This window comes from Beta vulgaris, chromosome 7, assembly GCF_026745355.1.
Source record: "Beta vulgaris subsp. vulgaris cultivar EL10 chromosome 7, EL10.2, whole genome shotgun sequence".
Taxonomy (NCBI): domain Eukaryota; kingdom Viridiplantae; phylum Streptophyta; class Magnoliopsida; order Caryophyllales; family Amaranthaceae; genus Beta; species Beta vulgaris.
In genome coordinates, this window is record NC_079208.1 from 55,971,985 (window position 1) to 55,997,761 (window position 25,777).

The 25,777-nt window shown below is 31.5% G+C and overlaps 2 protein-coding genes and 1 pseudogene across 2 annotated transcripts; 1 reads left to right on the plus strand and 2 right to left on the minus strand.

Annotated features, from left to right (window-relative positions):
* LOC130589577 (NAC domain-containing protein 72-like) lies at nt 1-1,320 on the minus strand. Its single transcript, XM_057390884.1, has one exon. The coding sequence runs from the start codon at nt 1,318-1,320 to the stop codon at nt 1-3; it is 1,320 nt and encodes a 439-aa protein (XP_057246867.1).
* A 10,345-nt stretch (nt 1,321-11,665) lies between these two features.
* On the minus strand, nt 11,666-13,024 carry LOC130589578 (uncharacterized). Its single transcript, XM_057390885.1, has 2 exons — nt 12,523-13,024; nt 11,666-12,402 (listed from the first exon to the last, which is right to left on the minus strand). Exons 1-2 carry the CDS (start codon nt 13,022-13,024, stop codon nt 11,666-11,668), a joined length of 1,239 nt encoding a protein of 412 aa, XP_057246868.1.
* A 7,399-nt stretch (nt 13,025-20,423) lies between these two features.
* Nucleotides 20,424-23,642, plus strand: LOC125492056 (uncharacterized; annotated as a pseudogene).
* Nucleotides 23,643-25,777: the final 2,135 nt, after the last annotated feature.

Below are 25,777 nucleotides of genomic sequence, written 5' to 3' on the forward strand. Positions count from 1 at the left end.
TCATTCTCCTGCGTGCTGAGTTTGTTGGTATTCTCTGATCAAATCATCTTGCTCTTCCTCAGTGATCAATAATGAATGTACAAATATATCTCCTTCTTTACGTACTTTACGGCATTGAACTTCATAATCAAATAGTTGGTCTATCCTCACGTTACTACCATTGACATCTTCCAAGTTGTTAAGAATAATAATCTGATCACTTTGACTTTGTTGTTGGTTCTTCCATGATACTTCTTCATCCTCTTGTTCAGCAATAACAACATAATCCGTCATCATATTCAAGTTACAACCATTCACATTGCTGCTACCAACAATAGTATTATCTTCCAAGTTATTAATAATAATCTGATCACTTGGTTGTTGTTTATTCCATGATGGTTCTTCATCTTGTTGATCAATAAAGACATAATCCGTCATCATATTCATGTCACTACCATTGACGACATTGCTACCAACAATAGTATTATCTTCCAAGTTATTAACAATAATATGATCACTTGATTGTTGGTTCTTCCACGATAGTTCTTCCTCTTGCTGATCAATAAAGACATAATTCGTCATCATATTCATGTCACTACCATTATTGACGACATTGCTACCAACAATAGTACTATCTTCCGAGTGATTAACAATAATCTGATCATGATCACTTGGTTGTTGTTGTTGTTGTTGTTGTTGTTGTTCCGCATAATTCGCTATCATAATCACGTCATTATTATTATTACTACTACCATGACAAGAACAAGGTTGTGCTTGTGCACATCTCAAACGAATCAACACTCTATTTTTGTTTTTGACTATGCGATTAGCCTTCACTATCTTGACAATCTTACATACCACTAAATTCTTCTTCTTTTCATCAATATACTCTGGTATAAGCTCTTGTTTTAAAGAATACTCATGCATATTCCATTCCTCCGTCTTATTATCATCTTTTGTTTCTGATACAAACTTGAAATATTTATCATACCCTATAACTTCACCATGATCATCAAGAATTGTCTTGGTATACTCACCATGCCACTTTCCAATTTTTTCAATATTTCTTAGGTAGTTTCTTCCATTCTTACCATCTTTGTCACTAACTTTCTTCAATGTAGTGTAAAAATAACGTTCAATTTTATATTCGTCATCGTTGTGTTGCAAGTCTTGAAATAACTCAGATGGATGACAACTATAGATATCAGCTTCACGTATATTATTATTGCTTGTAAGTAGATTTTCTAAATCACCAAAAACTATAGGTTTAAGATGTGTGATAAGAATTATTTGACTTGTGGGTCGGAACTTGTAGCCGGGCGGAACAGTAAAAGTGTTCATCGTTATGTTGTCGGCGCGATGCGGTCGTGGTTAGACTAGTGGTGGTAGTCTTGGTGGTGGTGTTAATGGTGCGTGGTTCTTGAGGTTGTGTGTAGGCGGTGATGCTAGATGAAAGAGAGAGATTAGAGAGTCAAAAACTTTTGGACAATAAGCTAATAAAATGTTTAAGGTGTAGCTGGTGCTTTATATAGTGCAACAAAATTAATCCTACAACAAATCTGAATAGGAATACTCCCAGTTGGGCGTAACGGCCAATAGGATTAGATATGTTCAAAGTCCAAAGATATTAACATTTAACATGATAATTCCATAAATTTGTCTAAACAGCAAATCCGAATCTTCTAGAGTTCTAAGAGAATTCTACTTGTTGAGTTAGGGCATGTTCTCTTCAACATAAAACAGCTGAACTGAATTGAATTGAATTGAATTAAATTGAATATAATAAATATATAAATAATATTGAAACAATAATAATATGAATATTAAATAATAATTATAATGATGAGTAATAATAAGGAATAATCAATAATGTAATAATAATAGTATTTTGGATATTTTTAGATTTAAATGATAGTTATAAATAAATAATATTAGTAATCATAAATTAATAATAATAATAATTAATGATAATAATGATAATCAATAATAATTATTTTATGTTTTTTGTATTAATTATACAACAAATCGGAATAGGAGTAAAACTTTTGGACAATAACTAAGCTAATAAAAAGTTTTAAGGTGTACGTAGCTGGTGCTTTAGATAGTGCAACAATACTCTAACTTGGGCGTAACTGCTAATAGGATAAGATATGTTAAAAAGATATATATTATCATGATGATTCAATAATTTTGTCAAAGTCTGAATGTTTTAAGAGAATTCTACTTATAGAATTAGCTTAATCTCAACCATTCTTGTAGAGTTCTCGTATAACTCTAGAGAATCCGGACTTCCTGCTGCTGGTGGGATAATGGAGGTACTTGTTTCATCCGAGTTGACAAGTATTGTCTCATTAAGAAGTTGTCTCAAAGAATGGTAACACATTAGACTTCACGAGGCTTTATTTCCCAAGCAGAGGCTTGTATTTCTTTTGTTCAATAAGCAGTTCATATGTATCTTCTATACACTAATTAATTTGCTACTCCCTCCTTTTCATTTTAATTGTTACACTTTGATATTTTACAGTATTGACAAATTTCACTTTGACCATCATTTGTGATTTTTATACGCGGATGAAAATATAGTCATGTGAGATCTTGTTAGATTCATCATAATATGTATTTTATTAATATGTATTTTTTATAATTTTTACAAATACAAAAATAAAGATATATGTTCTTAAAGTTTTGTATTGACATGCATGAAAAGTGTAAGTGTGTAGATTAAAATGAAATGAAGAGAGTACTACTTCGTAACGGAAAATGCATAGTTTTTTTTTTTTTTTTTTTCTAATGAACAATGATAGAAAATTGTACATTTGAAACTTGGAGTCTTTAAAACAAGACTCAAAACGACATTAATTTGTCTTTGTCTTTGCGTACATGGTATAAATTTAAAACTAGTTATTATACCCGGGCTATGCCCCGGGTAAGAAAAAAAATTATTTATTAATATAATACTTTATGATAATAACAATAAATATAACTTAGCCTAGTGGTTAAGACTGTAGTAGATGTAGCGGTCAACACTGCTCTTCAAATAGTATCATGCATACATAATTAATTCTAATGAACATGCAAATTTATTTATTTTTAAGGATGTAAGGGATATGTTTAATAACATTAACTAATTACAACACATATTTTTAATTTTGTGGAAACATGGATCATTAAGAAATGTTAGATGAGATGGTGATTCTTTGAAAACCCTTACGTAAGGTCAGAGGTTCGAGTCCAGGCTTCAGCATATTTATTTTTTAAATAATGACCACTTGACTTTGTTGGTTAACAGGCACATGGCAAAATTCTAGTAGCAGGAGGAGAGTGCCACGTGGCGCATCGACGTTGTTACGCACGCCTTTTAATATATATGTTAGATACGGCTGAGAATTTTTTTATATAAAATGTAACTGATTGGATCATATATTATCATCTATTTGCAACAACTTAAGAGATATTGTTGTATAAGAAGCAACAATGCTACCCTAAAGCCCTGCCTTGAATTCTACTATCATTTTAGCATGAAATCACACTCACTATTCATGGCAACGATTAGGGGTGGGAATGAGCCAAGCCTGCTCGCAAACTATTCGAGTTCGACTCGGTCAAAACTCGACTCGAGCGGGCTCGACTCGAGTTCGGGTTCGACTCAGTATATAAACGAGCCAAACCCAAGCCGTCTATGGCTCGGCTTGGAAGCTCGTGAGCATGCTCGAAAACTTCTTACTTATGTAATATTTATGCAAATTATTAAGTGTCCTACATCATTTCAAAGACAAACAACACCCTTATTTTCCCTTACTTATTGTTTGACATGTCTAACTTTTCTTGATGAAGGTTATTTATACTTTGAAAATATTTGACAATTTATAGGTTGCACAAATCTTATAACTTAAATACTATCTAATTATTATGTAATTAATATAAAACTATTACGATCCACTAAGGTAGTTGAAAAGTTTGTTTTGGAATGGGTGGTGGGGATATTTTACAAACTGAAGTAGTTCAAATCATCTATGCCAAGGCTTGTAGCTGGATGATTTTGCTTTTTAACTTCCATATGTCCCACATCGAGGGAATAACAAGTGTGTTAGGAATTCAACATTATAAATATGAGTGTACCTACATATGTTTAGATAGTTTTAGATGTTAGATCTAGCTTAGTTGTTGGGATTGATTCTTCAACATCTAAATCTTTAATGAATAAAAGATTTGAGTTAACAAGATTAAGTTGGGCTGTAAAATTTCAAAGCCTGATTTTCTAAGTTCAACCAAGTCAGTTTCGAGTTGACCCTTAAACAAGCTCGAGCCGAACCTCACATTCAAAGACACGAGCTCGAGCCGAGCTCCGTTTTTGAGGCTCGACGAGCCACGAGCTTGAGTTGGGCCTTGTTTTCGAAGCTCGAGCTCAATTCAAGCCTAACATTATTCGGGCTCGGCTCATTAAAAGGTTTATATCAAGTGATGATATTACTAACATAACATCATATTTTGTATTTTACTAGGGAGATAAACCGATAAACCAATAATATTTAATTGGTTATGCTATATGCATTTTATGAGTTGCATATATAATGTAAATACACTGCCTTAAATGGAAATAAATGAAGAATTTATGAAAATATTATGCATGCACCGGTGCAATAAATTAAATGATCAATTAATACATTTTTTTTTCCATTTTATGTATCTTATATATCGTCCTTAAGATTACATTTTTTTTATAGGATGATACAACCAATAATTACAGCATATTACTAACATCTGCCTTTCTTTTCCTTCATTTGCACTCACATTTATGACACCTAAAGTTAGGAAAAAAAAATTGCTCGAGAATCTCCTACTTGTCTTTTTTTTTTTTACATGTGAAAGTATGTGTCATAAACTCGGAAACTGTAAGGCAAAATTCCCCTCATAGGATTTTTTTTGACATGTTGATGAGGTTGTATGTGTAATTCTCTTATCTTTTCTTCTTTTTTGAAAGATGTAATTCCCTTATCGTGTGTTAGAGCATGGCCAATGGATGATCCCAAATTGGGGGTCATCAATTACTTTATTAATTTCTCACTCTTCCACCTCATTTATGATCCACAATTGATTTTAATGATCTCTTCACCCCTAATGGATGATCTATAATTTTAGATCTTCACCTTCTATTTCCTACTTTTTACTATACTCCACCGTATATTCTCTCTCCTCAATCTCCTTTCCATCCCATCTTTTTTATTTATTATGGATTATTTAAGAATCAATTAATGATTATTGAATGTAAATAATTTTTATGTTTGTGATTAAAAACTATTAGTAAAAATTAATTTCGTTAATATTGTACATAATTAGATACGGTAATTAACTCAATCAGAAAAATATAATAATAATAAAATATTGCATTAAACAATAGAAATAACACATACATATAGAATTACATAATAATATAATAATAATAAAAACGTAGCAGCTTAATTAACCCCTATGTTGCCCGAATTTTAGCCAAATATTTTCTAGGAGATAATTTATTTTTGTGGGGTAGATAAATAAAGAAAGGAAACAAATATGACTTCTAATAACAAAATAAGCTCAAAAATAAGATGTGTAACAATAGTTCAATATTGGTCTCTATTTATAGACAAAAAAAAATATAGCTGTTTAAACTGACAATACGTCTGTTGCAAAAATTTGCAACGTTAACAATTACAAATAATCCTAGCCTTTAGATTGGAGAAATGAGGGGCGTTAGATGTCTGCCATGCAGCAGCAGTGAGGCTTGCTCCATTTTTTTCTTCCTCTCCCCTTCCGCCATGTGGCGATGAACTCTTGTTTGCCAAGATCGTTCCAACGATCTGACCATGGCTCTCTTTCCTCCTTTTTATCTCTCTCCTATCTCTTTATTCCTCTTTAATGCCTCTCGCCTCATGATCCAAATTTGGGATCAACTATTGGCTCTCCTCCTAATGTATGTGATGATGTATTCTTCTATCTAAATCTTAATAATTTTGAATTGTTGGAATTTTTTGAAATTCTCGCTCATCTTTTTAGCTTTAAGTCAATTTATTAAACGATCTCTTCAACTCTTATTTAAACTTATTTATCTTTATCAACCCTAATTGAAACTTATTTTTTCTGAAGTGAATGAAAATGGATCGGGTTGAGAATGAGGCCCGGCCCTGGGGGTTGTTTTGAGGGGCAACCAATATAGGATCCCAGTTTTGATTTAAAGTTTGTAATAAAGGAAAGAAACAACAATTATAATAAACAAAATGAAGTTTGGCTTGGTGGTTTGCTTTACACTTGCTAGTGTAGAGGACATGGGTTCAAATCCCATAAGGATAGAAAGTTTGTTTTTCTATTTTTTTGGCAATGGTTTGCTTTTCTATATTCAACTTCTTTTCATATATTTTTTATCTACAATTTTTCTTTTTATACCCTCTATCACACAATACTTTCTACACTTTTTATTTTTATTAGTCGTACTTACCCTTTGCAATTTTATTTTTTGGATACAACCATAGTTATTTTAATCTTTTATTTTTTGCTCAACAAACATGAACCACCACTCTCTCTCCTCCAAGTAAAATAACTACTTTACTACCTCATGTCTTATCTATTTTTTTTTTTAATAAAATAACAATTGATACTAATCCTTTAAAGTTATATATAAAATGATTCAAAATGACATTAGTTTGTCTTTTCCTTTGCCTACATGGTATAATTTTAAAAATACGGCTGAGATTTTTTTTTATATAAAATGTAACTGATTGGATTATATATTATCATCTATTTGCAACAACTTAAGAGATATTGTTGTATAAGAAGCAACAATGCTTCCCTGAAGCTATGCCTTGAATTCGACTATCATTTGAGCATGAAATCACACTCACTATTCATGGCAAAGATATTAAAAGGTTTATATCAAGTGATGATATTAACTAACATAACATTATATTTTGTATCTTATTAGGACGATAAACCGATGCAATCAATAATATTTTTTTTCCGATTATGCTATATGCTTTCTATGGATTGCATATAAGACGTGAATACACTACCTTAAATGAAAATAAGTTAGGAATTTGTGGAAAGATTATGCATCAACCGGTGCAATAAATGATCAATTTAATACATTTTTTTTGGGATATTCCCACTGTTATACCCGAGTTTTGGCGAAATCTCACTGGTATACTTGAGTTTAACCTATTATCCCAATTGTAACTAAAACATCCCTTAAACCTTAGTTTAAACCTTAATTTAAATTTTAACCTTAAACTAAATATTAAACCTTAAACTAAACATTAAAAAAAATTAAAAAGGAAAAACAGAAAAAAAAATTAAAAAAATGAAATTAATTAAGGGGAGGGGTGGGCGGGTGTGGCTGTGATGGTGTGGGGGGTGGTCGGAAGGCGAGGATGAGGTGGGAGTGGTCAGATTGGGGTGGGGGTGGTCGAAATGGGCTGGGTTGGGGGTGGTTGGGCAGCCGGTAGGGTGGGAGGGTGGTTGGGCAGCCGGTGGGGTGGCTAGGCAGGGGAGGCGGCTGGGCAGGGGTGGGGGTTCGGCGGTAGGGGTTTAAGGGTGGGGGTGGTTGGGCAGCCGATGGGGTGGGAGGTTGGTTGGGCAGCCGGTGGGGTGGATGTGCAGGGGTGGGGGGGTCGGCGGTAGGGGTTTAAGGGGTGGGGGGTGGTTGGGCAGCCAGTGGGGTGGGAGGGTGATTGGGCAGCTGGTGGGGTGGCTGGGCAGGGGAGGTGGCTGTGTACGGGTGGGGGTTCGGCGGTAGGGGTTTAAGGGGTGGGGGTGGTTGGGTAGTTGGGTAGCTGGTGGGGTGGCTGGGTAGGGGGCGGCTGGGTAGGGTGGCTGGGTAGTTTAAAGGTTTTTTTAATTAAGGTTTAAGGTTTAAATTAAGGTTTAGATTTATATCTCTATTATATAAGCCAAGGGAGGAGGTGTGGTGTCCTTTTTTGAAGTGACCAAAATACCCTTAATGCTCTAATTAATGGAATGAAAAAAATTACAAAAGCAAATCATTTAAAAATTCTCATTCCAACTTGCTATTTAAAACAAGTTTAAAATGGTATATGCATCAAATACTTCAATCAAAAATTAAATGGACAAAATATTTATACCTTATAAAAATAGATGGCATACATAACGTGCACATGAAAAGTTTGAACATTCACTACCTTTGATACTCTTTAATACTTAGTAATAATGATATAAAAATAAATAATAATAACAATAATAATAAGAGTAATTAGTAAAATGAATTAGACCAACATAATAATAATATTTAACAAAATGGTTATAAAAGAATGGAACTGAACTGAACTGAAAATAAGCTGAAAATAAGCTGGGGAAAACAGGCCCTTAGCTCAATCTCAACCATCCTTTTAGAGTTCTCGTAAAACTTTAGAAAATCCAGATTCCTGACTTTTAAATATGGAAGGTACATGATCAATCTCATTTACATATAAATTTCCTAAAAAGTCACTCTCGCGGCCCATAATAGAAAAAAGAAGAGTTTGTAATGTTAAATAATTTATACCCATAAATATTTTACATAACATAGATAATGAATAAATAGGACTTAAAATCATTCCAATTGCCATTCCAAAAGTAATTAGTATTTTTTGACTTATTTTTAATGTCGAAGAGCTTGCATTTACCTAAATGAAGCTCCTTGTTCCATCCAAATTGACAAGTATTGTCTCATTAAGAAAGTTGTCCCAAAGAATGGTAACACATAAGACTTCACGAGGCTTTATTTTCCAGGCAGAGGCTTGTATTTTTTTTTTGTTCAATAAGCAGTTTATATGTATCTTGTATACACTAGTTTGCTAGTACTTCGTAACGGAAAATGCATAGTTTTGCTCTTTTTTTTTTTTTTCCTAATGAACAAGAATGATGGTAAAATGTATATTTAAAACTTGGAGTCTTTAAAGAAAGACTCAAAACGACATTAATTTGTCTTTGTCTTTGTCTTTGTCTACATGGTATAAATCTAAAGAGTTCGTATTGTGTCGGACGAGTCCGACACAATATTCTCGTCGGACCACTTCATTTGAGTTTCAGGTAGTCTTCATTTTTTTTTCAGGTAGTCTTCATTTTTTTCAGTTAGTCTTCATTCTTTTTCAGTTAGTCTTAGTTCGTTTTTAGTTAGTCTTCATTTTTTTCAGTTAGTCTAAATGAAAGTAAGGTAACTAAAAATTAAAGTAACTTAGGTCTAACTGAAAGTAACTTAGGTCTAACTGAAAGTAACTTAGGTCTAACTGAAAGTAACTTAGGTCTAAATGAAAGTAAGTTACCTTTAAATAATGAAAGTAACTTAGGTCTAAATGAAAGTAACTTAGGTCTAACTGAAAATAACTTAAGTCTAACTGAAAGTAACTGAAAGAAAAAAAGAACTAACTGAAAGAATAAAAAACACCAACTGAAAGAAAAAAAAAACTAACAGAAAGAATAAAAAACACCAACTGAAAGAAAAAAAGAACTAAAAACACCAACTGAAAGAAAAAAAAAACTAACTGAAAGAATAAAAAACACCAACTGAAAGAAAAAAAGAACTAACTGAAAAAATAAAAAACACTAAAACTGAAAGAAAAAAAGAACTAACTGAAAGAATAAAAAATATCAAGTGAAAGAATAAATGGGAAGAAGATGCCAATGAAACCAAACAACAGCAGCGGGTTATTTCTCTTTCAGGTGGACATGGGTTTGTCTCTGCAATTATGATTAATGTTATTGTTTGTTATAATTGAGTAATTTTGAAATAGTTGATCACATCACACCACTCAAGAACTGCAAAGCCGATGAACTTTGTGTTTGTACGTGGAGTTGTTCTTAGTTCTTACCATTAACAAAGCCGATGAACTTTGTGTTTGTGGAGTTGTTATTATTGCCATTAACGTGCGCTTTCGTTAAGACAAATTCGCCTGCTCCGAGTTTGCTACCTTTTTCGGTGAAAGTAGTTGCAGAATTTTTGAAGATGGTGAGGATGAATAGAGAGAGAGAAAGAGGGCAATTGCAGAACCTGTGAAGTTCAGGACGGAGGAAGTGAAAGTGGAGATTTTTGGGTTTTAAATTTGTTTCAACAAATTCAAAGTACTGGGCTCAGCCCGTCTAACAATATGCATTGGGTCAGACGGTCTGACCCAATCCTTTCACAAATCTAAAATGTGTCTGAGATTTTTTTTATATAGAATGTAATAACTGATTGGATCATATATTATCATCGATTTGCAACAACCTAAGAGATATTGTTGTATAAGAAGCAACAATGCTTACCGATACATTTGAGCATGAAATCACACTCACTATTCATGGCAAAGATAAAAGGTTTATATCAAGTGATGATATTACTAAACATAACATCATATTATGTATTTTATTAGGTAGATCAACCGATACAATCAATACTATTTTTTAAAAAATTGGGTTATGCTATATACACCCGTGGGTTTCATATAAGACGTAAATACACTATCTTAAATGGAAATAAGTTAAGAATTTATGGAAAAATTATGCATCAACCGATACAATAAATGATCAATTAATACATTTTTTTTCCATTTTTAGCTTCTTATATAAACCCTTAAAATTGCATATACTTTTTTTTTACACGATGATATTGTTAAACGTCGCCCCAAAAGTACTTAAAATCACCCAAAATTCATTTTTATAGACTACTTTACCCTTCCTTTTTTCCACACCACCCCTGCAACCACCCGCCATCACCTACCTCCCACTACCACCCGCCACCTCCTCCACCACCCACCTGAAAGCAGTGAAAATTTTTTAATGCGATGGGCGAACGTCTGGGCAAGAAAGTTCGCCCATCACCCTAAAAAAATTTGCTAATGGTGGTGGAGGTGGTGGTGGTTTAGGGAAAAAGAAGGAAAACGTTAGAGATGTAATTTCAACTTTTTTTTGGGAGATTTTAAATAATTTTAGGGCAATGAATAGAAGTTCAGCCAATAATTACAGCATATTACTAACATCTCCCTTTCTTTTCCTTCATTTGCACTCACATTTATGACACCTAAAGTTAGCAAAAAAAAAATTATTGCTCGAGAATCTCCTACTTGTCTTTTTTTTTTTTACATGTCAAAGTTTGTGTCACAAAGTCAGGAAACTGTAAGGCAAAATGGCCCTTATAGGATTTTTTTATTGACATGTTAATGAGATTGTATGTGTAATTCCCTTTTTTTTTTTGAAAGATGTAATTGTTCCATTATTTTGTGTTAATGTATATGAGGATGTATTCTCCTATCTAAATTTTAATAATGTTGAATTGTTGGAATTTTTTGAAATTATCGCTCATCTTTTAGCTTTGACTCAATTTATTAACTGATCTCTTCAACTCTTATTTAAACTTATTCATCTTTATTAACCCTAATTGAAATTTATTTTTTCTGAAGTGAATGAAAATGGATCGAGTTGAGAATAACGTAGCCTACTCGATATGATAATCATACAATTATACAAATACTAGCTTTTAACCCGTGCAAAAATGCACGGGAAGTTTATTTTTTGAGATAATTGTGTACATCAAATGTAATATCTGTAAATATTGTTGCAACATATTTTGAAGCACTTAAAGTTCGCATGCAAAATCATGAAAATCTGAGGTAAAAAAAATACATATCAACAAAGTGGATGAAAATAAAAATTAATTATTGAGTAACATTAATAATAAGAGTATTTAACCAACATTCTGAAATACTTCTTTGTACACTACGTTCGTGGTAACATTTGATGTTCCACGTTCTTTATCAACTATTAAAATTTTCAAACCCTTCTTGCTAGTAACTCTTGATACGGCCACATAAAATTGTCTGTAGCTGAAAACAGACCGAGGAAGATATAGGCCAACATGTGAAAGTGATTGTCCTTGACTTTTATTGATTGTCATTAAGCACACAACCAAAGGGAATTGTCTCCGTTGGAACTTGATGGGAAATTTTGTTGAGTCTGACGAAGTCAGCGTCATTCGTGGAATAAAGACCTTATTGCCCAAATTACTACCAGATACCACAATAGCCTTTATAATGCGATCGCCTAAGTGCTTAACGACCAATCTTGTGCCACTACATAGCCCAGAACTTTGATCAATATTCCTTATGAGCATCACTGGTGCTCCAACCTTCAGTCGTATACTATGGTTTGGTAATCCTCCGCATTTAATTGTATTTAGGAACTCTGTTGAATACATCTCATGAATTCCAAAATTTCCTTCCTCCACTGAAATTGCATCTGAACTCAAGTAAGTTCTTTCTTCACCTGGCAATTGAGATAACACGTGATCGTTAACCGTCTCAGCAATTTCATTGGTTGGAGCAAGAATAGCTCTTTCTTGAAAATAACTTGATTCCCAAATGTGATCCGGTATGTCAGGATATGTGCTTTCTACTATTGTCGCAATAGGGTCATGTCCCCCATCTACCAACATTTCATAGGGTATTTCAATACCGGCCTCACCATCATTTGGCCCTCCAACTTAGCCATCTCCAACATTGAGTATCCATTATGAAAATTCTCTAATTTCATTATTTTAATTACTTGAACCTGTTGTGAGGCGCATGTTCTTTGTCAGCCTAAGTACTCGGCAAAAGTCCCATAAGTAAGAACTATTTATTGCTGAGAAGACAATGTCTTGTCTGCTTCCTTTAGGCACCACGGGTAATATTTTTCTTAAATCACCAACAAAAACTACAACCTTGCCACCAAATGTGATATCTTGATTTGCAGGATTCACAAACTGCATAACATCCTTTAAACTCCTATCTAGAGCTTCAAAGCAGTATTTATGCATCATGGGAGCTTCATCCCATATGATTAACTTTGTCTTGCCTGTTCCTCCGTATCCATATACAAAGAACACCCCTCCTTTTCCTCGTGATACAACTGACATAATTTCATTGTAAATTCCACGTTGCTCAGTTGTTAATCCTTGAAACAGTCGCTGGAACTCCTCTTCTAACTTCCCTCGGTCATAGGAAAGCTCGTCCATTATCATTTTGTTTTGCCCGTCTTCTATGATCAGATCATTAGGATATGGCATTTCGCTGAATTTACGTAATGTGTTGCCATTTTGTAGCTTAGCTTCAATGTCTGCTAGCGCAAAGTTTTGCAGTTTTTTTTCCACATCATCAAACTTTACAATCTATATTACTCAGATATTATATCTATTTTTTTATATAGTGACTTTTTTTTTAATAAATAACATGAATTAGCATAGATCCATACGATTTTAGTGTAGGCCAAGTCCATATAATTTTTTTACACATTTGAATATCTGAAGTGGTAAGTTCTTTCCTTTAGTGAAAAAGAGTGAAATGGAAGCTAGTAAAATAGTGTTTATTTAAAGATTAACTTTGATTGTAAAAGTTATATTTTCTTATATTTGGACACAATCAAAATGGCTCAAATTTTGTATTCTCCATAAATGAGCATACCACTTTACTATAATGATGCTTCAAACAATTTGGCCCTTGGTTATAAAATAATGCTCCAAGTCCACTATGTGTTCTAACTTAATAAAAAATATCATACAATCTCTCTTATTACAACTACATACATCATCTTCTCCATAAATTGATTCTAAATCTCTCTCTACAACCAAACCTATCTTATTACCGATTATTGCATACAACTTATCTACGTTTTTTTAGCAAATCTCTCTTAGCTACATTTTTTTTATACTTTAAAGCTACAAATTATCCATCAAAATTATACTCCAAGTCATCGATTTTTGCATCAACAACAAATATAAAACTCATGCATGTGGGTTTTATGAAGAAATTAAGCCTTTGATCTCCATGTTCTTTGCATTTGAAGCATGGTTACTATAATTCCTTGATACAACCAAGGTGTAGAATCATTCGATCTACAAAGTGAAGAAGATTTAAAGACCGCATGCAAAACCGCAAATATATGGAGTTGGATTTTTTTTTTTTGAGGGGAATATATGGAGTTGGATTGATATGGAGTTTGAAGAAATTTTCTAAATGGGTCAATATAGGTTGAAATTATTTGGTAAGTTCATTTAAAATTTTTTTGATTTTGACTAATTATGATGAAATTGAACTGATTTTATGTTTCCATGTAGTTTATATATATATATATTATATATATATATTATATAATATATATATATATAAAATGAGTCATATAATTCTTAAAATTGATAATAGTGAGTGAGAAAAATCAATAATATAAGCTAAGGTTGGAATGAAATAGTCAATATGCCAATGTATTGAAAATTTTGTAATTTATTACAGTTAGTGAGTGAGAAATTTATTGAAAAAATTAAGATTCTAAGTTTTAACAGTTAGTGAAAATTAATTCAATATATTAGTAGTATAACTGTCAATTAGGAATTTAAAAATTACCCATCGAATAAAAAAAATTTAGAATTAAGATTATTGAAATAAGGATGATTTCTACCGGTGAGTGACACAATAATTTTAAAGTTAGTAAAAAATAAATAGACAATATAAGTTTGTTCCATTGTTAAATATTTAGGGTTTTATGAATTTAAATTTTTTGTAGTAAACTTCATCTTTTTTGTTTTTGTTTACGGTAACGCCATTTTGTTTTTGTGCTAACATGGTAGTTTTATTTTTTTTATTTGAGATTCATTTGAATTTTTTTTATTTTTCGTGTAAAGAAAGAAGTGGAAGAAAATCAGTTTATATTAGGGTGTGATTACATGAACATCTTATATAATAACATTTATTTTTTTGATAAGTTACATAAATGGTAATGTAAAATAGTAAGTTTTATCAATATTAATATTGTTTACTATTAGTTAGCAACTGTGCCGTAAATAATATGATTGTAAAGCAATTTCATTTGTTGAGTTAAACTTACCAAATTTATAAGATTGTAATTGATCCATTGTACACGTGGCACTAAAAGAATAAGAATAAGTATAGTGATGACATGTGGCAAAATGAGCATTAGCTTGACACATAAGCCAATTGAACCTTGTTTTATATATATATATATAGATAACAACTAATGGCGCTTTAATATTATAAAACCACCTCATAAATTAACAATGACCTAACAAATTCACTTTAGAGTATGGCTAATAAAAGATTGATTCTCATTTCTCAAGTACCTCTAACATTAAAATATCTAATTGATTCCTCAATCAAAAAAATATTCCTAAATGACAATTATATAACATGAGAATTCTTGCTTACCATACTTTTTCTTGAATAGCTTTATTTTCCTTGGAAATTTAGAAGAAATAGACTATGATTAACCATAAAATCAAGAAGCATGGGTAATAAATTAACTTTAATGATCCACGTGTGATTCCAATCTTTTTGTTTATGGATAGCAGCAGCATGTGAATGTAGACTTGCACGTGCCATGGTCCAAGTGATAAGCTCGCACACAATAGTCACTGCACGTGTCTTGGTCACACGTGGTAGGATCAGTTACACAGGTAATAAATTGCTCATCAGTTGAGTAGGCTTGATAGTGAAGTTGTTCATTGGAGGAATCCAATTGTCTTGTTAGTGTACCTGTTTTTGTATAGGATTATATATGAGAAATTGTAAATGCTAAAGATAGTTGGGTTGATCTACAATGAAATTTCTTACATTTACAAAGAAAAACTTAAAACATTAAGGATTAAATAGTATAATCATTTATACATTCGTTGAATCGATAAAGTTGACTTATATCCTTATTTATATTGTGTTTTTATAAAATGAAGTAATTTTGATCATAAACATAAAATTAGGGAGATGTTAAGTAAAAAATAAGTTTCCCGTCAAAGAAAAGAAAGTAAAACATAAGAATTTTTATACCCTATAATTGATAAACAAAAAAATCATCAATAATTTCCCTGTAAAAGTAATTGTTGATAATCAATGTTGGTTTGGTTGAGCATGGAAGGTTTAACAAATGGTAAATCTCATTTTCTAAGAAGTATGAAAAGTTATTTGATGGTATTGTGCAACTTACCTAAATATTAGGACGGTGTATATTTTTGTCAATTAGTACCTTTATAAATTTTCAAGTTTCTTTTATTACTTCCTCTTTTTATTCTTATATTTAAACCAATAAGGTCAACCAAACAAAAATCAATATTCTTTTCTTTGTTAAAAATATCTTCCTAGGGTGATGAAAGATGTAATAATCATAATAAGTAGAATTTATATTTATAAAACTATTACCTTGCACACACAAATACTAATATGACCAAGCTATGATTTTAAAAAGAAATGAATTGAAATGATGAGTAAATATTACCTGAAGAACTCACAAGAATGACTAGAATCGATATAAGAGTGACATATCCTAATGATTTCATCGTAGGACTAGATTTATGTATGTAATATGTCAATTATTTTTCATGAAATTGCTGTAAAAGGACTGAACATAACGGCCATATGTGCTCCTTTTATACTTGCATGTTATGCCTAAGATTCTTGACATCAACTACTTTCACCAAAAATCAATTTGATATGCAGGATCATAGAATGACATTAAATTTGCATTCATTGCCTTTATTATCTTATAGATATCAATCCATTTTCGTTTTTTACAAATGTTAGATGAATAATATTTTGATATATATTTTCCTTTGGAAAACCACTGTTTTAGGGGAGAAGGGCCTGTTCTCCCCAGCTTATTTTCAGTTCAGTTCAGTTCAGTTCAGCTCTAATAAGTTCAGTTCAGTTCAGTTCAGCTCCAATAAGTTCAGTTCAGTTCAGTTCAGCTCCAATAAGTTCAGTTCAGTTCAGTTCAGTTCAGTTCAGTTCAGTTCAGATCAGTTCAGTTCAGTTCAGTTCAGCTCTATTCTTTTATAACCATTTTGTTAAATATTATTATTATTATGTTGGTATAATTTATTTTACTAATTACTATTATTATTATTATTTATTTAAATATATATCATTACTATTAAGTATTATTATTTATTATTATTGTTTCTATTTATTTTTTATTGTAGCTTTACTAATTATTATTACTATTATTATTAGGAGGAACATGGTTTAGGTCAAAGCACAAATAAACCCACTTTTTTTAGCCCATAAACCAATCAAATCGCGTCAAGACGGTTTATGTATAATTTTCGCGGTCCAACCAATCATTATTTTTATTACTAAATATTTTTAAATTATTAAATTAATTATTAAAATAGTAATATTAATTTACTTCTTAGATATTATTGTTATTATATATCATCGTCAAGTATTAATATATTAATACAAATAATATAAAATAATTATTATTAATTATCATTACTATCATTAATTATTATTATTATTAATTTATGATTATTAATATTATTTATTTATAACTATCATTTAAAAATATTCAAAATACAACTATTATTATTATTCATTATTATTACTTATCATTATAATTATTATTTAATATTCATATTATTATTGTTTAAAATATTATTTATATATTTATTACATTCAATTTATTTCAATGTAATATAATTCAATTCAATTCAATTCAATTCAGTTCAGTTCAGTTCAGTTCAGTTCAGTTCAGTTCAGTTCAGTTCAGCTCTGATAAGTTCAGTTCAGTTCAGTTCAGCTCCGATAAGTTCAGTTCAGTTCAGTTCAGCTTTGATAAGTTCAGTTCAGTTCAGTTCAGTTCAGTTCAGCTGTTTTATGCCGAAGAGAACAGGCCCGAAGTGATGACTATAAAGCAGACACTATTGTTTTAAATTACGTTTGATTTATCTTTTAATATGAATCCGTTTTTTAAGCAAGGATCCAGATCTTACCCGGATCCATTGCGTAATTAGAATGAGGATCCAGATCTAGATCCGTATGGATCCTACGGATCCGGGTCCTAAATGAATCCGAAACGGATCCTTGCCTTTTTTGTTCAACCTACCCTAATTTTAACAATAATAAAAGATTTTAAACAATAAAGTCATCTAATATGAACCAAAAATTACATTTAATTTCTGACAAATAACCATTGCAACCATTTTCATGAACTACTTAATTATCAAACTGTAAATTAATCAACTATTTCTGGATGATTAATAACTATCAATCGATTTTTAAAATCAATAATCCAGTAAATTCGCACATTAATTCAAAATTTAAGCAAAAATTCGTTATTACTTGCAATAACTAATATTACAATATTAAATTATAATAGTAATATTATAAGAATGGGTAAACGGATCTGGGTAATAGTTTATTATCCGGCCCAAATCCGTTTTTTCCAAAGAGGATCCAGATCCTACCCGGATCCATAAGGTTCAAAATTGAGGGTCCAGATCCGTAAAAAATTGATATGGATCCAGGTAGGGTCCATTACCCACTGCCATCTCTAGGTGTGTCATATAAAAGGTTGACTCCAACAATCTTTTAGTATCATATTTTAACGGTTTAGTATATTTTAAAATATTTTAATATGAACAATGTCAGATGTTCACAAAAATAACCACATTTAGGGCATGTTCTCTTTGGCATAAAACAGGTGAATTGAACTGAACTGAAACGAACTGAACTAAGCTGAACTGAACTAAACTGAATTGAATTGAATTAAATTGAATGTAATAAATATATAAATAATATTTAAACAATAAGAATATGAATATTAAATAATAATTATAATGATAAGTAATACTAATGAATAATAATAATAATAATAGTATTTAGGATATTTTAAAATGATAGTTATAAATAAATAATATTAATAATCATTAATTAATAGTAATAATAATGATAATTATAATAATTATTTTATATTATTTGTATTAATATTTTAATACTTGATGATGATTATATAATAACGATAATATCTAAGAAGAAAATTAATATTACTATTTTAATATATAATTAGATTTAATAATATAATAATATTTATTAATAAAAATAATGATTGGATCGGACCGCGAAAATTACATCATAAACCGTTTTGACGCGATTTGATTGGTTTATGGGCTAAAAATCGTGCGTTTATTTATGTTTTGACCTAAACCTTGTTCCTCCTCCTAATAATAGTAATAATAATGAGTAAAACTATAATAAACAAAATAATATATAGAAACAACAATAATAATAATAATAATAATAATAATAATAATACTTAACAGTAATTATATAAAAATAAATAATAATAATAATAATAATAATAAGAGTAATTAGTAAAATAAATTATATCAACATAATAATAACACATCCGTTCATAAGATCTAGTAAACTGATTACTATATTCTTTTATCATATAACCCCTTTAATTGTTAAGAGTAACCTCATCCGCTTAGGTAACCAGATTTATTCATACGAGTAACACATTCAACTATATATATGACGATGTCGACCCCAATCAATAATACGAGTAACCTCAATAGTTAACGAAAGTAACGTCATTCATTCGTACAAGTAACCTTGATCATTCGTCATAAGAGTAAACTAGTTAATGTCCCCCTTTTTTTATAAAATTAAACTAACCACTTTTTATTTATAAGAATAACGCCTTTTTTTATTATTAAGAGTCGTCAGTACAACGATATTTATTCCTACGAGTAACTTTATTTGTTCACATATTCATTAATATATTAGCTATCTTTTAAAAACTTACTAATGCACCCTTTTGCATGTTTTTATGCTTTAGGTGGTGCCTCCAAGGTCATCATCCTATACACCCAGGCATGGAAAGGTTCATCTGGGCAAAAAACGATGTTCTGGGAGGGTTTGTGCACGAGGTAAGGTTTTTGCATAAGGATCAATTTCAAATGGATATTTTTCACAACACGCTCAACATAGTGGAAGATTATTCAAGTTAGATGAAAATTTGGCTCGAAATTTTTTTTCCTACACCTGATCAAAAACTTAATACCTATCTATTAAGAACAAGTAAGATATGACCTTTTAAAGATGAGATAACAGAGATCTTGCGCGCGCAACCACATAGAAAACGCACTGATCTAAGTTATACATATATACACTTCTTCCGTTTCAAAATTAATACTTGACACGGTATCTGCTTTTCTCAATATATACACACTCTCTTTTGATGATGCTTTGTGATTTTCACGTTAAGAAAAATACAATTATGTGAAATTTTGTTAAATTTGTCTCGACAAATACTTTTGAAATATCAAATTTTTGTAACTTTTACTTATAGGAAATTAGGATTATTATTGGTTAAAAAAATACATTGAAAATGTGTAAAAAGATTTATGTCAAGTATATAAAATAGATGAAGTATTATTAAGGTTTATAAGTGCACCAATCTCTCATCCTCGTTATTGATTTGTCAGACCCTTGCATTTTTTTTTTGTTCTATCAAATTTGACAATAAGATAAAGATAAATCAAAATTGGTTGAACTAAACACACCTTAAATTATACACATATTTTCTGCAATAATGAGCATAATCAGAAAAATGACACTAAATAGCATCATAGAATCGTATAAATTGATCTTGATATCAAATTCTCTAAATAATCATGGATCATGGTTATGGAGAAAGGCATGGAAGCCACAAATTTTTTGGTGCAAAATAATCAAATGTAATAAATGTTCAGATATTTGCTAGCAATATATAGATATTTGGCGCCAAAAGAAACTTTAAGAATTAGGGTTTTCCATCACATTTCACTTTCCCTTTTCTCCATTTCACTCCTTGTCGCAAATTAGGGTTCAGGTAGCTTCGAATTCGCCTGAAAATGCCGGAATTGAACTGGAAATCCCACACTCTAGTTCAGTCTCTACTTTCTCGCGGACCTCTTAAATCAGATGAATTTCACAAAATCTTCGAGGGCGTAACTGGAAGAAAGCCAGGTTTTTTTTTCTTCTTCCCGTCAATTTTTGCAGTTGTAGTAAATTGCGAACACTAATTTCTCTGTAATTATTAGTAATTTCTTACAATTTTACAGGTGTTAACGATAAGTTGTTTAATGATTATCTATTGAAGATAAACAAAGAACTTTCCTTTGTTCAATTTGAGTTGCGAGCTTGTAGAAACTAGAAACCAGTACGATGGTGTTGTTTATTATGGTGTTGTTAACAATGTTGAGGTGAACAATCGAAACTCGGCTCTAAATACTCTGTTCCTCAAACTGCCTTTTACAAGGGAATTGTAAGCTTCATTTCTTCATTTAATTTAGTTCTTTATGCTATTTTATGTATATGAGACTAGTTTAAATTTTGAATTGTTTGAATTTATATGTTTTAATTTGGGGGAGAATAGTTTTGAGGTGGAATTTCTTTCAAGGTAATGCTCAAGTTTTCAGAAAATGTTAGTTATGACATTGCATTGGCAATTTGGATGGAAAGATTGTAACACATTTTATCTTAAGTGAAATTATGGAATGACCTAAGTTAGTTGAGTGGTCGCATCAATGGAGAGAATTGTGGAAGTAGGACCTCAAAAGAAATTTGGTGGTGAGTTTTTATGAATTTCATCAAAGATATGTATCGAAATCGTGGGGTGCCTTATATTTGGAAAGAAGGGGTAGTGGGTATGTGTGAATTTTAGGTTATAACGTGAATTTTTTTGATCGGTTTTCTTCTCGTTGAATGTGAAATGTATGCTTTTGAGCTAAAAGTTGTTGATTCCACAACATTATGTCGATGGTTTGGTTGGGAATTGGTTGTTAGGTGCCAGAGATGATTTGGGTTGCTTGGTTGTTTTGACTTGTGAGATTTATGATGGAAACTGACAAATTACTCCAAATCATAGTTCATTGCTGGATATTTTACTTTCAATGTCAAATGACAGATAGAAGCAATTGTACAAGATGCTGCTGGCCAGGGTTTCATCACTAATATTGATGCCTTCCATACAAGATTGGACAGTCAGGTTCGTCAATTACTCTGGAATGACTTTGGAATTTTGGAAAATTTAACTACTGATAACTATTAAAGCATCTTGTCATTAATCTTATTACATTTATTTTCTCTTTATGATTTACTATTGCTTTCTAGTCATTTGGTCTCACAATATTCTCTCTTTTCTTGGGAGGGAAAAGGTGTCTTAGGGCCTTACGGGGATGAAACTATGAAAGAGATAGAGACAGGTCAAAAGGCAATGAGATCTGTTCATGGGTCAATTTGTTATCTATGGACTTGTTATCAAGAGCATAATGTGATTGCAAAATACAGAGGCTTAACTGCAAACTATGTTAGATACTTATGATAGCCTTGCAGTAATCTTGCTCATGGGTCAAATCGTTAACTAGTGACTTGTAATTCTCCTTTTGCTTGATCAAATAGATAGGTTTTACAGTGGCTTCTTTCTTATGCTAGTCCACATTCTTAGGCACTTATTCTGGTGGTTGATAGTTGTTATGGCGAAAAAACAGGTTCCAAGTGGTTCACAATCAGAATCACAGTTCCAGGATGTGCCTGCTGCACTGAGGAATTTCTCAATGTCTCAGAAAGAAAAAGCTCTTGAGGAGCTTGTTCGTGATGGATGGTTTCCAATCTAGATGGTAATATTGGATTTGGTATTAGATCGTTCCTTGATCTTCGAAGTTGGTTCCGCCTTAATGAGATCCCTTCATGTGATGTTTGCAATGAGGCTGGTGTGAAGGTGAGTTGATCTTTTTACTAAAGTTTATTTCATCTCCTAATCTTCCCTTTTTCTCTCTAGTTGGAGTAAATTTTCTCCCTTTTAAATTTCTTCTTATAGAACTGACTATATGTTCATGAGAAGCTGTATTATAAAAATGGATAGTTTCCAATTCTGTATTGTGTCTTCTTGCCTTTGTGACTATACTTTTTTTTAACAGGTGAACTATTATATAGATCAATGGAAATGCAAATGAGTTTCTGCTTTCTCTTAATTTTGTGCTCTAGATTTCATTTGATATTACTGTCGAATATAATTAAGCTATCATTGTGATTGACTATTTCTTTATGTCAGAACTGAAGAGCTTGCATTTGTTCTACTTCTAGTAGACTGTTTCCCCCTTCAATCTAACATACCTGGCTGCATTGTTGCCAACAGGCAGATTCATCCCCGAATGAAGGTTGTTCCATCCGAATTCACAAGTATTGTCTCATTAAGAAGTTTTCTCAAAGAAAGGTAACACATTAGACTTCACGAGGCCTTATTTTCCAGGCAGAGGCTATTTTTTTTGTTTAATAAGCTGTTCAAATGTATCATTTTCAGGTCGAAAAAGTTTTTTCCTGGTTGTCACAAACCTTGGCCATATACCGTTACCAAAGAAGAATTGGTCGATAACGAGGATGAGTTGAATGAGCAAACAGAGAGCCAACCTTCTAATAGATCTTCTCAGAGGAAGAGAACAAGGAACTGTCAGTCCCAGACTCAGGATCCAGATAATGTAGGATCTAGTTCGTCTCAGAGAACTAGATTGAGGAGATCTGCCCGTATTGGCTGACATGTTAATGTTAACTGTAAGGAGCTTTTGGATTTGATGTTTTTATGCATAGGTTTATGTCGTAAATATCTAGCTGTGACTTCCGAAGACATTGTCATTGTAAAAACTGAAATGGTGCTGCAAGGTAGCAAACTTAGCTGAAGCTTCTACTATGGGGAATTGATGGCTTCATCTTGGCAAGAATTTCTAGGATAGTAGTGTATTGTAGTTACTACTTCCATCTATCCAAGCATTTCTATCCTTTTGTACAAATCACTAATTGTTGCGTTTCATGACTTGAAAGATGTCATGCTTTATCATATTTATTTGCTGGGTATGTCTTCAATTCTTTTCTAAGCTACATCATTACTTTTACTCTTTTTTTTATTTTGAACTTTTATATATTTCCTCTGTTTTTTTAGTTGCAACAAATGACTTTTTGGTGAGTGCATTAATATAATCAAATGTTGCAACTAAAAACCGAGATGGTATAAGTTTGCTACTTCCATATCCATACTTTCAACTAATATTGCATACTTTTGAAACTTGAAGTCATTAAAAGACAGAAGAACTCTGCCATTGCCTACATATGATATAAATTTTAAAAATATGGCTGTGAATTTTTTATAGAATGTAAACGATTGTATTGTATTTGATCATCTATGTGCAACAACTTAGAAGTACCCCTATTGTTGTATAAGAAGCAACAACTTAGAAGAGGTATTTAAGCATGAAACACTATTAATAGACCACCTTTCCACCACCATGAAAATTACATTCCATTTCCACCATGCAGCAGTGAAGATTGCACTCGTATATACATAATACATACCACTCACAACCAATAATTAGACTCTGTATCAATTGTCATACACCACATACACTTAGTAGTATTTTCTTGATTATTAGTTTGTTTGTAAGGCTCCAAATCAGTAAGTTCATATTAGTTTGAATAAGCTATAAACATAAGTTCCAAACAATTTCAAGTAGCGAGATAAAATACCAACTTATAAGCTACAAGAGTTACTCATAGCCTCATACTATTGATATATGTAGGAGTAACTATAGAAAAATGAGGTTGAGAGAATGGCGGTATATATAAGAGTGACTTTTCTAGCTTATAACATATTTCAAACTAATAGTTCGAAGTTACTATTGCAAACTTGTACCAACTTATACAGAAATCATGCATGGTGGATGTGGAAAAAGAGGCCGGAGTAAAGCTACAAAGAGTTGAGAAAGATTAGGGCCGGGGAGAGTTTAAAGCTAAGAGTATGTTTCATCATATGTAATTACATGTAATGGTGCATCAGGCTAATTCATGGAAAAATTGCACTTGACTTAAAAATAGTTACTGCTAATTAAACCAGCCATACATTTTGATATCACTATCATTATTCTCTCATTATGTACATACATCAAACACGATACCACTTCTTACGGGTGCTCTATTTTTGTACACGCACTCTTCTTTATAATCTATATTAAGCTTGCATAATTGCACCTTTAAAATGCTTTAAAATGCTAATAATCTATCTACTTTTTCAATATCTCGATCTTTTTGCAATAGATTAAGGATAATTGAGAATGAATTTTGTTTATATATTAATACAACTAATTAACTTTTGCATACATTTTAAAACCAGCTGAACAAGACATAAGATTTGTGGCTATCAAAGTCATATATTATAAAGTTGCTTACTTGAAAACATATCTAGGCACGAAACATAACACAAATACCAAATTTTATTGCTTCTCAAAGATTTTGAATGAAACAGAAAACATAAAAAATCTAACGTGCTAAATCAAAAGAATTACGTGAAACTATCAAAATGATATGACTACCAAAATTCCCCTAAAAAAAAAATCACTACGAAATTTCATTCTCCTGCGTGCTGAGTTTGTTGGTATTCTCTGATCAAATCATCTTGCTCTTCCTCAGTGATCAATAATGAATGTACAAATATATCTCCTTCTTTACGTACTTTACGGCATTGAACTTCATAATCAAATAGTTGGTCTATCCTCACGTTACTACCATTGACATCTTCCAAGTTATTGTTAAGAATAATAATCTGATCACTTTGACTTTGTTGTTGGTTCTTCCATGATACTTCTTCATCCTCTTGTTCAGCAATAACAACATAATCCGTCATCATATTCAAGTTACAACCATTCACATTGCTGCTACCAACAATAGTACTATCTTCCGAGTTATTAACAATTATATGATCACTTGATTGTTGGTTCTTCCCTGATAATATTTCTTCCTCTTCTTCAGTAGTAAAGATTTTATCTGTTGTTATCATATCATATTCATGTAACTACCATTGACATTATTGCTACCAACAATAGTACTATCATCCGTGTTATTAATAATAATCTGATCACTTGGTTGTTGTTTATTCCATGATGGTTCTTCATCTTGTTGATCAATAAAGACATAATCCGTCATCATATTCATGTCACTACCATTGACGA

Coding starts and splice junctions, on each gene's coding strand:
- LOC130589577 (XM_057390884.1), bottom strand. CDS start 1,320: ATGAACACTTTTACTGTTCCGCCCGGCTACAAGTTCCGACCCACAAGT.
- LOC130589578 (XM_057390885.1), bottom strand. CDS start 13,024: ATGCCATATCCTAATGATCTGATCATAGAAGACGGGCAAAACAAAATG. Junction 12,403..12,522: donor GCGCCTCACAACAGGTTCAA/GTAATTAAAATA, acceptor AAATGTTGGTAG/ATGGGGGACATGACCCTATT.